A 17,473-nucleotide genomic window follows, 5' to 3' on the forward strand; every position below is an offset into this window, starting at 1 on the left:
AGTTTTTTTCCTGAGTTACAAGTTTTGGCAACAAGGAAATGTACCATCTAAACTGCAGGATTCTTCAATCCACCTCAAAATTATAGATTCTTTCCAAAAGGAGTTCAAGATGAGTACAGGTGATAAAAAGCAGTAAGTCACCATAAAGCTTGTATATAACTACACGTGGCCAAAGGTGATACAAAAAAAAATGTTTAACACTAAACCTGAAAATGGCTAAGATTCAAACCTTGTGATACTGATGAAACACACAGACCTACAGAGAAAAGTCATCTATTGTTAGTCTATTTTTTACTTGTATATATTTAGTGTTTCTGTTTTTCTGCTGAAAGAGTTGCCTTGATGAATCATACAATAGATTGCATTTTTTTGGTCAAGAAAGCAGTCTTTCGTTAAGCTAATTATTTACACATAAGAAAATTCTTGGGAGTCTGAGACTATGTATTAATCATCCTTCTCTCCCCTCTGGTATCCCTGCATATGAAAAAATGCTCATTACTGAACTGGTCTAGCTTTTTGCCAACAGTTTCACTTCTTTCAAGTCTGGCCTCATTTCTGTGAAAATCTAGCTGTATGCTTATTTTTAGGTTTGGATGGGCATATTTCATTATAAATGCCCTTTTTAAAAATTCAAATCCTTTCATTCATTCAAAGAGTATTTATCAGGCTCCTAATAAATGCCAAGCAGTGACAAGAATACAAAGGGTAAATAAGACACAGGCTTGCTCTGAACTTTACTTACTGTCTAGATGGAGAGACATGCTAGGCAACATATCACAACTCAGTGTGATGAGAGCTATGACAGGGACGTGCAAGCCACTGAAGGAGCATGCAGAATGCTCCATCTCATGCAGCTTATAGGGTTTAAGATTATGGAAGCCACGTCCTGAAGAATGAGTAGGAGATAACCTGGAAAAGTGGACATCTAGATGGCTATGGGATAAGCTGGCCTAAGCTGAGGGAACAGTGTATGCAGAAGCATAGAGATGCAGGTGGGAGGCAAGGGACCTACCAGTAAAGAAAGGACATGAAGTTCTATTGGGCCGGCTTTCAGAGGTACTACAGGGGACTCTGACGTCCAGATAAGAATACTCTGGACCTAATTCCCAGAGCAGCAGGGACTCATTTTCATCGGCAAGATATTGTTCCATAAATTTATGAAGCTGCACCAATTATACTCTTTTCTCAGCGCTATATCAGGATTTAATAAGCCTTATCCAATACTGTTTTTATTCTATTTGTTTCCAGCATTTTAAAATTCTTTCTGTTATATTTAATACAAGAGGAGATACTTGTTTCACGAGATTCAACGTGGAAAACAACTACATTTATTTCAGCTCCCTCAGACGCTCTTATTTCTTCTTACCTCAGGGAAAGAAGCAGATAGAAACATTTACTACTAAATTCTTCATTTGCAATCTTATAGGCATTTCTCTATGGAATTTTTACTCAATATAGAATAAGTAGAGCCTGTGTAACCTCAGGCAACTTGCTTAACCTCTCTGTGCCTCAGTTTATTCAACTATAAGAGGAAAGTAACTATCACCCACCTTAAAGAATTCTTATGAGGGTTAAATAAGATACCATATGTACAATGCTTAGCACAATGCCTGGATTGTAGTCGTTAAATTGTAGCTATTTTTATCATTAAACATTATTGAACAATTGTATATAAAGGTACATGGTTACAACTTTGAATCTGTATTTTATTACAGTTTTAATCTTATATAAGCACACATATATATACACAATATATTTTTGGTGGGGTTTTTTAATATAAATTTATTTATTTATTTTTGGCTGCGTTGGGTCTTCATTGCTGTGCACAGGCTCTCTCTAGTTGCGGCGAGGGGGACTACTTTTCGTTGCAGTGTGCGGGCTTCTCATTGTGGTGGCTTCTCTTGCTGCGGGAGCACGGGCTCTAAGTGTGCGGGCTTCAGTAGTTGTGGTGCATGGGCTCAGTAGTTGTGGCTTGCGGGCTTCCATGTCCTGGCTACTGAGCACAGGCTCAGTAGTTGTGGTGCACGGGCTTAGCTGCTCCGCGGCACGTGGGATCTTCCCGCACCAGGGCTCAAACCCGTGTCCCCTGCATTGGCAGGCTGATTCTTAACCACTGTGCCACCAGGGAAGCCCTATACTTGTTTACACAAACTTTCAATAGGGGTTATCTCTGGGGCAAGGACCTAAAAAATCAGGGAAGGGAGAAGGTACATTTCTACATTTTTCGTTTTATTCCTTTATGAAATCTTTTATTCTTTCTTAGCCAAGAGCATGGAAAACATTTATAATAAAAACTGATGAAAAACCTTTGGAAGGGGGTTAGATTTATTTTGAAACGTAGAGGGCAGAAAGGCTGATTTTTTCCTAGATAAAAGAAAGGACTCTCTACCAATGAGAGCAGTCCAAAGGTACTGCCTCAGAAGGCAGTGAAAGCTTCCTCACAAAAAGTGTATATCATAGGCTACATGGATTCTCCTAAGTCTATGAAACATGGCAGTCTCCAAGTATTTGAAATGTGACACAAGTGCATCCTTAAATGGTTATCCAGAGTCATTCAAACTTTAGCCACAACTAAATAAGTTGGATGAATCAACTTTGCCTTCAACCTTCAAGACCCTTAAATGGGCAGGTATTCCTGAGTAAGTAATATTAGTACATATATGCTGATGATATTTCAATGAATTATGAAGTTATCCAAGTAAATGTTTCATAAAGTTAAAGCCAGATTCAAAATGTGGGTGCTGTGTTTAAACACTACCTGGAATAGTATTTGTTAAAGATAATTTTTGTTTTCAGTCAGATTCATACAAGGCAAGAAAACATTTTAGCATTCTTCATCATCCTTATACTTTTAAATCCCATTAAAATCTGGATTTTTTTTTAAACATCTTTATTGAGGTATAATTGCTTTACAATGGTGTGTTAGTTTCTGCTTTATAACAAAGTGAATCAGTTATACATATACATATGTTCCCATATCTCTTCCCTCTTGCATCTCCCTCCCTCCCACCCTCCCTATCCCACCCCTCTAGGTGGTCAAAAAGCACCGAGTTGATCTCCCTGTGCTATGTGGCTGCTTCCCACTAGCTATCTATTTTACATTTGGTAGTGTATATATGTCCATGCCACTCTCTCACCCTGTCACATCTCACCCCTCCCCCTCCCCATATCCTCAAGTCCATTCTCTAGTAGGTCTGTGTCTTTATTCCCGTCTTGCCACTAGGTTCTTCATGACCTTTTTTTTTTTCCCTTAGATTCCATATATATGTGTTAGCATACGGTATTTGTTTTTCTCTTTCTGACTTACTTCACTCTGTATGACAGACTCTAACTCCATCCACCTCACTACAAATACCTCCATTTCATTTCTTTTTATGGCTGAGTAATATTCCATCGTATATATGTGCCACATCTTCTTTATCCATTCATCTGTTGATGGACACTTAGGTTGCTTCCATGTCCTGGCTATTGTAAATAGAGCTGCAATGAACATTTTGGTACATGACTCTTTTTGAATTATGGTTTTCTCAGGGTATATGCCCAGTAGTGGGATTGCTGGGTCGTATGGTAGTTCTATTTTTAGTTTTTTAAGGAACCTCCATACTGTTCTCCATAGTGGCTGTATCAATTTACATTCCCACCAACAGTGCAAGAGTGTTCCCTTTTCTCCACACCCTCTCCAGCATTTATTGTTTCTAGATTTTTTGATGATGGCCATTCTGACCGGTGTGAGATGATACCTCATTGTAGTTTTGATTTGCATTTCTCTAATGATTAATGATGTTGAGCATTCTTTCATGTGTCTGTTGGCAATCTGTATATCTTCTTTGGAGAAATGTCTATTTAGGTCTTCTGCCCATTTTTGGATTGGGTTGTTTGTTTTTTTGTTATTGAGCTGCTTGTAAATCTTGGAGATTAATCCTTTGTCAGTTGCTTCATTTGCAAATATTTTCTCCCATTCTGAGGGTTAAAATCTGGATTTTAGTCTACTGTCTTATGACTTGTCATTATGAACTTTGTAAGTAAAGCCTAATGTTGGAACACTTTAGTGACTCAAGATTGGGCATTCTACTTCTGTGGATTCTACTTTCAGTGGAAGGTGAAATGCACACAGGAGAAGTATGAAGTTTCTAAGCTAATGAACTGGTATAGCTGCAATGCCACGTGGGATATGAGAGGAAGACCTTTGAATGACACTCTTCTAGAGAATCATTTAAATTAAGAGAAAGTGGGACTTCCCTGGTAGCACAACGGTTAAGAATCCACCTGCCAATGCAGGGGACATGGATTCGAGCCCTGGTCCGGGAAGATCCCAAATGCCCCGGAGCAGCTAAGCCCGTGCGCCACAACTACTGAGCCTGCACTCTAGAGCCCACGAGCCAGAACTACGGAGCCTGCGTGCCACAACCACTGAAGCCTGCGCACCTAGAGCCCGTGCTCCGCAATGAGAAGCCCGCGCACCGCAACGAAGAGTAGCCCCTGCTCGCCGCAACTAGAGAAATCCCGCACACAGCAATGAAGACCCAACACAGCCAAAAATTAATTAATTAATTAATTAACTTTAAAAATGAAGAGAAAGTGAGCCAGGACAGGCAGAGAGCTCTGAAAGACAAATCCAGCACGGGGGCTGCTCTGGAATCTATCTGGAATCTGTTGACTTATAAAGTCATTAGTCTCTGAACATCTCAGGGAAAATCAAAGTAGATAATATTGTTTCCATTTCAACAATGATATTATGCCTACACAGAAAGATAGCTTAGTTCAATGGGGAAAACTTAGACCTTAGAGTCAGAAGACTCGAATCTGGCTGTCATTAACTTGCTGTTTTACCTTGAACAAGTCTCCTGCCATCTGTAAGAATAACTTTCCTCATCTCATAAATTGGAAGGGCACAGACAGCAAAAAGAAGAAAAACTGCAAATGTATTCTCATGTTGTTTCAAGCCTCAAACTTAAGCTCTATGGTGAGAACAACTATGATGTTCTTAGTTTTGTAAAAAGGGAACTGGCTTAAACATTTTTAGGTTTTCCAGCTAGTAACAATAGTGCAGAGGTTTGATCCCAAGTCTCTAGGCACAGACACATGCTGCTTACCCTATGTAATAGAATTCTGGGGAAATGAAATAAGATAAGTGTCCTATCTATTATAAATAGCTATACAGATGTAAGGTATTGTTAAGACTAAGCTTTAAATTCTCTAAGGGATCTTGACATATTTTTTCATTCTTAAACATTTTCGTTAGACCAAAAGCCCCATGAACCACCTGTCCTATCCAGCATGTCACAGTACAATCAATTGAATAAACAGGCAGATTACTGCTGGTTTAGAAGTGATCCATGAGTTTAAATATCTGAAACAAATGGATACATTTACACTGCACAGGGCCACTCTTTGAAAATCTTAGAAGAAGGAACTATAATTAGACAGGACAGATATAGTTGCTCTAGTAAATGAAACTTGCTACCCACTACAAGAAAGCCCACTCTCAAGAACCAATCCCTCATCCAAACAGCATTCTCCCGAAATGCATGTTGAAACAAAGCCACAATATTCTCTTAGCCTAAAGGGGGTGGATGGTGATCCCTGCAACTTCTTCATATAGTGCTAGTTTGCTCAAGCTGAAGAGTCTACTCCTAGCAAAAGCACTTTAGAGATAACAGTACTATTAATAAAAATGCTTTTGGGGCTTCCCTGGTGGCGCGGTGGTTGAGAATCTGCCTGCCAATGCAGGGGACACGGGTTCGAGCCCTGGTCTGGGAAGATCCCACATGCCGCGGAGCGGCTGGGCCCGTGGGCCACAATTACTGAGCCTGCGCGTCTGGAGCCTGTGCTCCGCAACAAGAGAGGCCGCGATAATGAGAGGCCCGCGCACCGCGATGAAGAGTGGCCCCCGCTCGCCGCAACTAGAGAAAGCCCTCGCACAGAAACGAAGACCCAACACAGCCATAAATAAATAAATAAATCCAAAGTTTAAAAAAAAATGATTGTATTGAATGTAGTAATCAATGAAGAAACAAGGTAGATATTGTAACTAGCTCAAACAAGAATTATTTTTAAAAAAATGCTTTTTCATTACAACAATTTATCAAGGCAATTCATTCTTTTTCTCTAAACCTATTGAAAAAGTCTGATTTCGTGAAGATAGGAAAAAAACCCAAAAATCCTCAAAAATCCAGAACTTAGCATAAGCTACTCTGCGTTCAAGTTACCGCCGCTATCGTACGATGGCCCCCTAGAGGTCAGAAGTGTCTCATTTACGACTGCCTTCCCTACAGTGCTTAGCACAGTGCCTGGCATAGAACCAGGCTCAGGAAATATATGTAGAATTTATTCCACAATGTAACATACTTTTTTTAAAAATTCCAATTTTTAAAATGAAAATCTCTATGAAAAACTGAAATGTTCAGAATTTCATATTTCATTTCCCTGAAGCGAGGCTCCTCTATACTCATCTGGAAATGTTCATTTTCATTTCAGTTATTTGTTTATATGCACACTATGTTCCAAAAGGATTACAGTAGCATCATTTAGAGTACATGAATCTTTTTTGTAAGATTTAAAGGAGATCACATCCAGTCAAAAGATGGTTTGTACTTTGATATATCACAGATTTGGAAAAACATAAATCAAATAACCATGTACAACCCCAATACCAAAGCCCTTGAAAGCATCAGCCCCTTAGGGATAATTTTAGCTTTAATTTAAAATAGTACTGAGAAAACACACCACCAATACCTTATTTAACTTCAATAGGAGCTTACATGGATAAAATTAGTTTTCAGCCTGGACACTTGAACATCTGTGGACAATATTTCATTCCACTTATAGGATGAGGAAAATAGAAAATGGTAGCCCAAGAAGAGCCATTACACGATTTAAAGAAACAAGCATTTGTTTGAAAAGTGCAGGAATTAAATTCAGTTTGGTTTCATGACTGCCCAAACAACTCAACACAAATCTTTCCTCTGGAGTTCTCAGTTGTCCAGTATTAAAGTTACCAATATAGAACAAACCACTGAGCACCTCAATTATAAATTATATTTACGTAAACAATCCTCCTACCTTGGTTCCTTGAAAAGTTAAGCAAACAGCTATAATGACATTCTTGGTCCAACATGGATACATTAAATAACTGTTATGCTATGGAAATCGCTAAAAGAGCATTTCCAAGAGAAAATCCAACTTGCTAAAACGCTTTCTAAAAGACGGTCGCAAGCCCAGATGTAAAGTTTAGAGGTATTTCCATTTTCCTTACATATAGAGGTTTATGAAATATTAATATACTCAGTACAAAAGTATAAAGATAAAGAAGCCAACAACAGATGAAATAAAATTTCATTGTGCAAATCATAAAAGCTGTGTAAAAGGGCTCTAGATCCCAGGTAAAATTTGCTCAAGAAAGGTAACAGCATTAAACCTAGCAGACAGCAGAGTAGAGAAGAGGCAGAGCTTTACAGAATTGCGAATAACATCAGCATTACGAGAATAATAATTGGAATAAATACCGTCAGCAGGCTGCAAAAACAATCAGCACACTTCGTCCTTCACCTCTTCCCCTCATCCAGCTGGGTAGTGAAAGCAGCTGCCTCTCCCCGCCCCCTTCCCAACCGCTCCTCGCGCCACCCCCTCCCCTATCCTGTCCACCCCTCCCCTCCCCTTTCCCCTCCTCTCCCCGCCCCCAGCTGGTGTATTTAGCAGCCTAGAGAGATTAAGAGGCGCTCGCTACGGTCACTGGGCCTCCGGACTGATCTAACGTTTCCTAGCTCCCTGGACTACAGAAATTAGAGACGCGACACCCTGGTGGTATTAGGTGCCTTCGCCTTCATCCTGCCCTCTCCGAAGCCGGACTGGGTTGGGAGCCAGTGGACTGGGCCGCAACTGGAGGGCCCTGCAGAGTTCGGCGGGGCGCTGCCCGCCCGCTGCGCTACCTGAGCTGTCCATGGTGCTGGCGCGGTCCTGAGGCTGCCGGGCGGGACTCCGCGCCGCTGCCGCCCCGGCGTTCACTCTCAGCTTGCCGCCTCCCCCGCCGCTCCCCGCACTTAGGTCCCCGTTACTGTCCACCAGCTGCAAGGATTCATAACCATCGTTGCTGGTCTTTTTCCGGTAGCTTCCGAGAAGGCTCATGGGCAAGCTCACAGAAGAGGAAAAAAATATCAACCTGGGGAGACGAAGGGGGAGGTGGAAGGTGGAAAGGGCTAAAGGAGGATTTTCTTTTAAGGAAAAACAAAAACAAAAACCATCAAGTGCCCCACATGACGCAAAGAGGAGGGAAAGAGGGAGCGGCCACCGGAGAGGAGCTTTGCGGGGCGCGGCGAAGCCACCGCCCTGGGCAGAGCGCGGCTCTGGGCGCTGGGCGCGAGGGCGGGAGGCAGAGAGGGAGGACGCGGGCGGGCGGGTGCGCGCGTCCCCGGTGCAGCCGCCGTGGAGCCGCCGGCCCTGCAGAGCTCCGGACCCGGGCCAGCCCCCCTATGGCTCGGGAGTGCCCGGAAGCAATCCTATAGGTGTCGCCGTGTCGCCCCGCCGCGCGGCAGGGCAGCTCCAAGCGCGGCTGGCCCGCGGGGAGGGAAGGAAAGACGGAGTAAGGGAGGGGAGATTCTCGGGGAGGGGGGGGCTGAAGGCGGAAAATGGGGCGGGGTGGGAGGGGGAGGGGACTACTACCGCTAGGGTAGAGGGTGTTTGCGCACGTGAGGTAAGGAAGAAAGGGGCTGGGTGTCTCTGCCTGGTAAGCTTTGGGGACGAGGGGGGAGGGTCTCTTGGTAAGCTCCAGACACGCCCACTTTGTATAACTTAGCCTATACTTGCTGGAAGATTCGGCGAGTCAAAGCCACCCCTACAGTTGCCCTCCTGGAGGACTGACTTGTAACTCAAGTGAACAGAAAAAGACCGCATGTTACGCCAGGCTATACGTGTGCCAGGACAGAAAGAAACAGCAGCACTGCGCACATCTCCCAGAATGGGTAAAATCCGTAAGTGAGATATCAAAGACCTGGTTATCCTAGCGCTAGCAGGCAGTTAGAGCCCTTTCCACCTAGTGAATAGATGTGACTAGTAACTAATTGTTGAAGGACAAAATTGGCGGGGGAGCGGGGGGGGGTGCCAGGGGGGTCGAATCAGGTGCAATTTCAGCTCTGACATCATTTACCTTGGGACCTGGGGAAAGGTCTATACCACTCAGCTGGCTTGAGGAGGATGCGTGGGAAGCAAGCTAGATGAGGATTTTCTTTCTAGGGCCCTCCCCTCCTTTTTCATAATTCTGGGCACAGAGAGCTGACACTAATTAATCAGAGGAGAATTTATTGAGAAGTTCATGAACCTTAAGAGTCAGCGCCCTTTTTTTGGAGAAGTCCCTTTCAAGGCTGTGCACCTAATTTTATATCTGTGATTCTGTATTCTTAAAGAGGACCTCAACATTGTATGTTTCAAGCCTTATGAAACCTGGATTTAACTCTGTTAAGTTTCAAAATGCAATTACCAAGTGCCCATTTTCACCTGAAATAATAAGATTGCAAAAGTATCCTTCGTTCTCATCATTTCAGGTGAAAATCTTGGCTTAAAATTGTCATTTTCCCTATTAAGATTTGGAAAGACTGAGGTGCTTTTCAAGTCATCTGACAGAGTTTCATCACCAAAACAACAAGAAAAACGTACATGCATGTAAAATCTGCTTAAACCCATACACAAACCTAGATTTGACATTTCACCTTTCACGATTTTCTCTTGTTATTATTTTGATATCTTTAAGAACACAAATCAAACTATAGCATCTAAGAGACCTCAGTCTAAATCATTTGGGACCCAACGAGTTTCCTGGGAGTTCTAGCTCTACACAGGTCTACATAAAATAAATTAATTGGATTGAGAGTCATTTTCCTGTTGAAGGATCACTCAGATGCAAATTCTTATAGGAAGGGGATAAATCAGTAAAAGCCAAGAGTGCTTGCTGTCTTCTATATCCCTCCAGTCCCTCTGAAAAGGTAAATTATCTGAGCAGTTGCTCTCCTAACTGCATTATCTGATGAACATGTGGTCTGAGCCAAATCACAAATCACAGTTAATGCTCACTTACAAGATCAAACAACTTCAGTGGTGGCAGTTAAAATTGTAATAAAATTTAAACACAAACTTTATACTTTCAATTTTCCCAATCTGTCAGTTTGAGCTATTTTAGATACTTGACTAATACTCTGTAAGGTCTAGTAAATAAATCTTTTCCAATAACATTTTAAATAATCTTTTTCTGCACCTTTCCTTCTCCTTTAATTTGTTACTGACCCACAGGGAGAGGAAATACCTAGTATCTATCATGTGCCTTGACAAATACTGGATTTATACTCTGGATTAAGAGAATTTAGAAAAGACCATTTTTGAAAAGTGAAAATTATTATTTTCAAAAAAAAAGCCCTCAGTTATTTTTGCTCAACTTTTCAGAGTTGCAGACATATTGCTGGAAGAAATTATAGATTAAACATAGGCCTTTGTATTTTGGGATATCTATTTCCCCAGTTTGCAAATTTAAAGAAAAACATGAGTGGGATACAGGGACCATTTTATTTTTTATATTTACACTTAATTTAACATAAATATAACCGATCAGAATAACTATTAATAACCCTACAAAATTAGGGATATAAAGAACATAATAAGGCAGGAAAATACAGTAACTAGATTAATTTACAACAGTTTAAAAATTACTTTAGGGCTTAAATTAAATACACCAATTTCAACACTAAAATTTTCTTTACTACCCTAAAGATCAAATTCATAAAGAGTTCGTGGATCCACGAAGATCTCACTTTTGTCTTCTATAAAATAGAGTATAATAAAAGTACCATCGTCATATAGTTGAAGTAAGAACTAAACTAGTACATAACACGTATAGAATAAGTACTTAACAAGTGTTCTCTATTATTACTATTAGTGGTCTGGCTTGGGCACAGCTCTATCTGCAGTGCTGACAGTCCGACTTCCTCCCGTGGGAGGAGCTCAATAAAGGCTAAGTATTATTTTCTCCAGGACTATACTAATGGAAACTTGTCTATGTGATTTTGAATGAGAGCTTAGGCTTAAGGAAGAGAGGTGGTACTGGTAAAATCCAAGGTGAACATTTAGAGTCAAACTCTGTTTTTCCAAGATCAAGATTGTTCCATAATTTATTTTATCTCAAGAATATCACATCACATATGGGGCAGAGCCAAAGGACTAGATGCCCTCTTTGGGAGAGTGTTCCTTCCCTTTGCCTTTTCCATTGCTGACTCAGTCACTTTCATTAACTTGGTGAAGATTATCCACACTGAGAAATGTTTGAGAGGCAGACTCTATTCCTCCCCATCCCCTCCACCCACAAAGTGCTCTCCTGTCACAGCAGATGTCGCACAACTTTTGTGGTGGTGCTAGAAGATGAATATGTACCACAACCTACCTGGGATTATGATCTGTGCTTTTTTGTCTCTAGGAACTATAAAACATTGCTTACGACTGAGATTCTAGCACCTTATCTCCCAGGACTGAATCCTAGTTCCATGGACTATTAGCTCTATAACCTTAGGCAAGTTACCCTCTCTGCCTCACTTTCCTCCACTATAAAATGAGAATAATAGTGTCATCATAATAAGGTTGTAGTGAGAATTAAATTAGTACCTAACACATAGTAAGTGCTTAACAAAAGCTATTATCAGTATCATTGTTCCATTTTTGTCACTTTTTCAAAAACATAATTTCCTACCTAAAATTAGGCTAAAATCTGTCTTGCGTACTTAAGAGATTTACTGTCATTATGATTTATGATAATATAAAAGCATTATGTATAATGTGAAGTGATTATTCTGCCTTGAGTTTTTAGATATTTTAATGCATGTCTATCCTGTTAACTTTTGGACTCCTTAAATACAAAAATCCATGTTTTGTTCAGGTCTGTACCCCCATGACACCAAAAAGAGAATCTCATACTCATTAGATATTGATAAAAGTACCTGCTGAATTGTAAAATTAATGAATAAATAAATAAACAAAAATGTATTAGTATCACCTAGTCTAGTGATTTTTTTAAACTACATGTTGTGGTCTACTAGTGGACTATAAAATAAACAGCAATTCATGACTATTATTCTCATAAAAATAAAGTAGGTTGGAAAACCAGTTTTTAGCACACGGTAAGATGTTATTTCTTGAAATATTGTTTTGGGCTTGTAGGGCAAAACCTCCAGTACTGAGACTGGTGAATTCCCAGTGTGAATGTCCTACACACTGTGACATCTGAATTCACCTGGATAATTAGACAACAAAGAATTCTGGCTAACCAAACTGTAACTGAGGGCAGAGCTTCTATCTTCTGTTGCAAAATGTATTATGATCTGTTTTCTAACATTAACTTCTTCAGTTTTCACTTCAACTGATATAAATCAATGAATAGTACTAAAACTTTCTTTGGCAACATGCCTCAGTTACATGATTCAACTATCTCCTTACTGAATATGGCCTATGGGTATAGATGGTGCAAGGCATTCAAACTGGGGACCAGGAGACCACATCTGGCCCCAGACATGTTTTGTTTGTGCTGTACTTTTAAAAAATTTTTCAGCTTAGATGCCTTTACAAAAGGTACACAGGCTCCAGTTTGAATGCCACACTTCACTACCACTTCCCAGTGTATGATTCCTAGCCTTCCCCACTCCTCCCCACTATGTCTACCCCTGTGGGCCTACGTATTTGAGACCTGTAATGTAGTGGCAAACCTGGAGGAATAACAACATCAAGAGAGATGCCAAAGCCACATGTTCAAGCCATAGTCCAGAAGAAAGAGCAACAGACTGGGAATTCTCTTCTGACTCTATTATTACCTAACTCTATTATGAATCAGAAGAGAGGCCTTGATTGCTTCTCCTCCTCTTAGCAGTAAAATTGAAAGTGCTGAATTACAGGATTTTCTCTAGTTCTTAAATTTTCCTATTTTTCTCAACGCTTGAGTTGTCATTTCCTTCTTCCTCCTCCAAATGAAGCCCAGAGGGAAAAGCCATGGCCATTGAAGTGTTCCAGTTGCTAAGTCCCATTTAATCAAGGTTTTACCATAGAACACATGCATAAATAGTGGCAGCTGTCAAGAGTTACACATAGAGCAATACACAAAAAAAGAAGAGGAAGTATGCTGGGGAAAAACGAAGTGAGCTAATATTAATAGAAGAAAGTCCCAATTATTCCTAAAATATTCCTCAGGAATGAGGTGGTCTGTTCTTGGTGCTTGGTGGAGTACTGGGTCTCCCAGAAAATAGGACAAATTTTCCAGGCAGGGCATATTCTTAAAGATAGCTCAATACCCTGAAGCCTGTACCTCCCTGAAGCTCTAGTCTAGTAGTAATAAAAATAACTGCCACTGATTACTTACCATTTGCCAATTACCTAACCCACCTTAACTCTCACCTTCCCAACAACCCTGCAAAGGTGTTATCCTTATTTTGAGGCAAACTTGCAGAGGGTAAATAACTTGCCAAAGCTCACACAGCTAGCTATCGGCTGGGATTCAAACTGCCATCTAGAAAGATCATGCTTTGGCCCCTGCACCAGTCATAAGAGGTAATTCCAGTGGTCAAAGTGAAAGCTGGAGGACATCTGGGTCATTCCTTGGCTCTGACCTGCCTTACTAAGTGTGGCCCATGAAAATGGTCTGGGTACCTTATGGGAGCTACTCTTGGTTTACTAACCCCACAACAGGTTCTGCTCAGTGAAACCTGAATGGTTTTAATTAATGTGGTTTCCCAATAAGCAGCTTGTTTTGTAACCATCTGAGTTAGAAGACTTTTTATGTTGTGCTCCTGAAAATTGATATGTGGCTATAGTTTGGTCTAGTTTTAAACCACGAAAAGGAAAAAAAAGCTTTGTTTTCATTAAAAGCAAGCTCCTTGCTTTAAAAGAAGCTTGACCTTCATTGTGTTCACACGTGTATGTGTGTAAGGAGATTAAAGAGACATCAAGGTATGGTGGAAAACCACTAGCTTTGGAGGAAAAAATACAACTATGTTTGAGTCCTAGACCTGCCACATCAAGTTTTCTACAATCGGTTTACCACTCACAGCCATATTCCCTTTCTATAAAGTGGACTACTCATCCTCCCTCACAGGAAGAATCAAATGAAATAAGGTACATGAAAGCACATAATAAACACAAAAGCCCTACTCATCAAATCTATGAATCATCCAGTTTAAGTTGCAGCATTAAAAAAATATATTACTGGTCAAGTATGATACATGACATACTATCAATTTAAGATGCTTCAAGATTTCATAAATGTTAATATATTTTTAAGCTGTTTTAGAATTGATGAAACAAATATTATTATTTGACTATATGTTAGCCCAAGAATTTTATTTGTCAATTTATAATTCAGGTATTTTAAGCAACTCTGGTAGGTAAAGGTAATATTCACCATGTATTGCCAGGCCTAGCACAGTGCCTGCCAAGCAGCAGGTGCTCAATAAGTATCTGCTAATTGAATGAATGAAAATGCAAACAATTGTTTGGGAGGCCATCTTTAGCTTATAGGAAAATTCACCAGGGGGTTCCTTAGTGAGCTCACTGAAAACACAGTTCCACCTGCTAACATTCAACCCACCCTTGACTTTTCAAGGACACGCTCATGGTATGACACTGTTACACATACATTACCATTTCAAGACTAACTCATGGAAGCACCTGTCCCTTTTATCTGTCATCTTACAAGCCAGGAAACTTCAGCTTCCTGGACAGACGCTGACAGACTACCATGAGCTGGCCCTGTGCTCAATTACTCTCATTCTTGGGTAAAACAGACTGAAAAGTTCTGTGTGGTAAATAGGTCCCCAACGTCAGGTGAAAATCTACATCGAAGTGAAAACTTCCCTAAATCTTAGATTTTCCCACGTTTGGCTCTGAGCTCATTACATATGATTTTATGTTCAAGATCATTAAAATACAGATGCTTATTCTCTGTAACCCCATTGTGCCTAGAAGTTCTGGGCTCTCGAGCATGTGGCAAATCCTCTATGGTGGTGAAGAGGAAAGCAGTGACCACCTCAGATGCAGGGAAAGCCAGTTCTCGGGGTGCTGAGTCTCCAGGCAGAGTCTCCCGGGCACCCAACCACTGCTGCCCACTTGACCACATCTACCTGGAGAAAAAGAACTAGCATTTCCTGAGCTCTAAATTAAGTGCCTGGGTTTTTCGTATATTTACGCATTTAAATATGAAAGGTCTTTTTGAGAAGAATTACCATATCCATTTCATACCCAAGGAGACCAGAGCTCTGAAATGCAGCTGAGTGTGAGCTAAGCAGTGATTGCTAGTGATCCCCAATATTCATTATCATCTTGTATGCTAATAGAACCCCTGATCTTTAGCTGGGCACAGGGTCGCAGAGTTTTATTGGGTTGGCCAAAAGGTTCATTCAGTTTTTTCCATAAGATGGCTCTAGTAGCACTTAGGTGTCTTTAACTTCATTTGAAACAATTTTGTTAGATTGTATGTGACAGCTGTCATATCAGCGTGCATTTGAGAAAAGACATCAAAATTGGTGAATTTTTGTGAAGCCACTTTAATATTGAAGATGAAAGAAAAAAAACAATATTTTCGGCATATTATGCTTTATTATTTCAAGAAAGGTAAAAACGCAACCGAAATGAATGAAAAAAAAAAGATTTGTGCAGTGTATGGAGAAGGTGCTGTGACTGACTGAATGCGTCAAAAGTGGTTTGCGAAGTTTAGTGCTGGAGGTTTCTTGCTGGACAATGCTCCACGGTCGGGTCGACCAGTTGAAGTTGATAGTGGTCAAATCAAGACATTAATTGAGAACAATCAACGTTATACCACGCGGGAGAGAGCCGACATACTCAAAACACCCAAATCAGGTGTTGAAAATCACTTGTACCAGCTTCATTATGTTAATCACTTTGACGTCTGGGTTCCACATAAGTTAAGCAAAAAAACCCTTCATGACCGTTATTTCCACATGCGATTCTCTACTGAAACGTAATGAAAACGTTCCATGTTTAAAACAAATTGTGACAGGCGATGAAAAGTGGATACTGTACAATAACACGGAATGGAAGAGATTGTGGGGCAAGCAAAATGAACCACCAGCAACCACACTAAAGGCCGGTCTTCATCCAAAGAAGGTGATGTTGTGTATATGGTGGGATTAGAAGGGAGTCCTCTATTATGAGCTCCTTCTGGAAAACAAAATGATTAATTCCAACAAGTTCTGCTCCCAATTAGACCAACTGAAAGCAGAACTCAACAAAAAGCGTCCAGAATTAGTCAACAGAAAACGCATAATCTTTCATCAGAATAACGCAAGACCATGTGTTTCTGTGTTTCTTTGATGACCAGGCAACAACTGTTACAGCTTGGCTTGGAAGTTCTGATTCATCCGCCGTATTCAACAGGCATTGAACCTTCAGATTTCCATTTATTTAAGTCTTTACAAAATTCTCTTAATGGAAAACATTTCAATTTCCTGGAACACTGTAAAAGGCACCTGGAACAGTTCTTTGCTCAAAAAGATAAGTTTTGGGAAGATGGAATTATGAAGTTGCCTGAAAAATGGCAGAAGGTAGTGGAACAAATGGGTGAATATGTTGCTCAATAAAGTTCTTGGTGAAAATGAGAAATGTGTCTTTTATTTTTACTTAAAAACTGAAGGCACTTTTTGGCCAACCCAATATAAAGAATATATTTCTCAGTCTTCACGTCTTGGACCTGCCACATGCAAGTTTTCTATAATCTACTAAGTACATACATGGGGCTAAGTAAAGGTCATTTTAATATAGGTAGAAATGATGTGTGTAATTTCTGGTATGCATCCTTAAAAGGGAAGATGGGTGGTATGCCCTTCTTCCATTCCTTTTCCCTTTCTTCTGGTTGAATATGGAGCTCCAGCAGGTATCTTGGACCTTGAGGTGACCTTGAAGATGGAAGACTTTCACAGTGAAACAACAGGATAGAAGGACTCTGATCCCCAGAGAACCATGGCAGCCCTGGAGCTATTATCTCTAGACTTCTTAAAGGTGAGAAAGAAACTATTTTGTTTTAAGCCACTGTTATTTTGCTTTTTTCTGTTATGTGCACCCAAAATTAATCCTTACTGGGATACAAACTGCAACCTAACCACTGGATTTCAGTTATTTATTTATCATAACATTTACTGGGAATTATATAAAATCTATGTGATCATGGACAAATTATATATAGCCTCTCTATGCCTCGATTTCCCAATCTGTAAAATAGTGGCATTGAACTAATAGGGTAGCTATTATAATTGCTTGATATAAAGTACACACAGAGCTTAACATAGTGCCTGGCATACAGTGAGAGTTCAATGAACGTTATCTATTTTGTTACTTCTTGTCATTGCCCTTTGACTGATAACATAGCTGAGTCTATCATGCCTGACTTCAAAACCAGTGACCTCTCCACCTCACCCTGCTATCCAGAGACTGTCTTCCTGGGTGG

The 17,473-nt window shown here is 40.4% G+C and overlaps 1 protein-coding gene across 6 annotated transcripts in view; it reads right to left on the reverse strand.

The window, feature by feature from the left end:
- Positions 1-17,473, reverse strand: part of DNAJC6 (DnaJ heat shock protein family (Hsp40) member C6) — a 166,132-nt gene that overhangs the window by 90,317 nt on the left and 58,342 nt on the right. The window contains exon 2 of one of the 6 annotated variants that reach the window (XM_082453391.1): positions 7,929-8,158. The exons of the other annotated variants lie outside the window; for them this stretch is intronic. Coding sequence (XP_082309517.1) covers positions 7,929-8,124 — 196 coding nt within the window. The 5' untranslated portion in view covers positions 8,125-8,158. The remainder of the gene's footprint in view (positions 1-7,928; positions 8,159-17,473) is intronic. 6 annotated transcript variants of the gene reach the window in all.

This window comes from Balaenoptera physalus (assembly GCF_965194825.1).
Source record: "Balaenoptera physalus genome assembly, chromosome: 1".
Taxonomy (NCBI): Eukaryota; Metazoa; Chordata; class Mammalia; order Artiodactyla; family Balaenopteridae; genus Balaenoptera; species Balaenoptera physalus.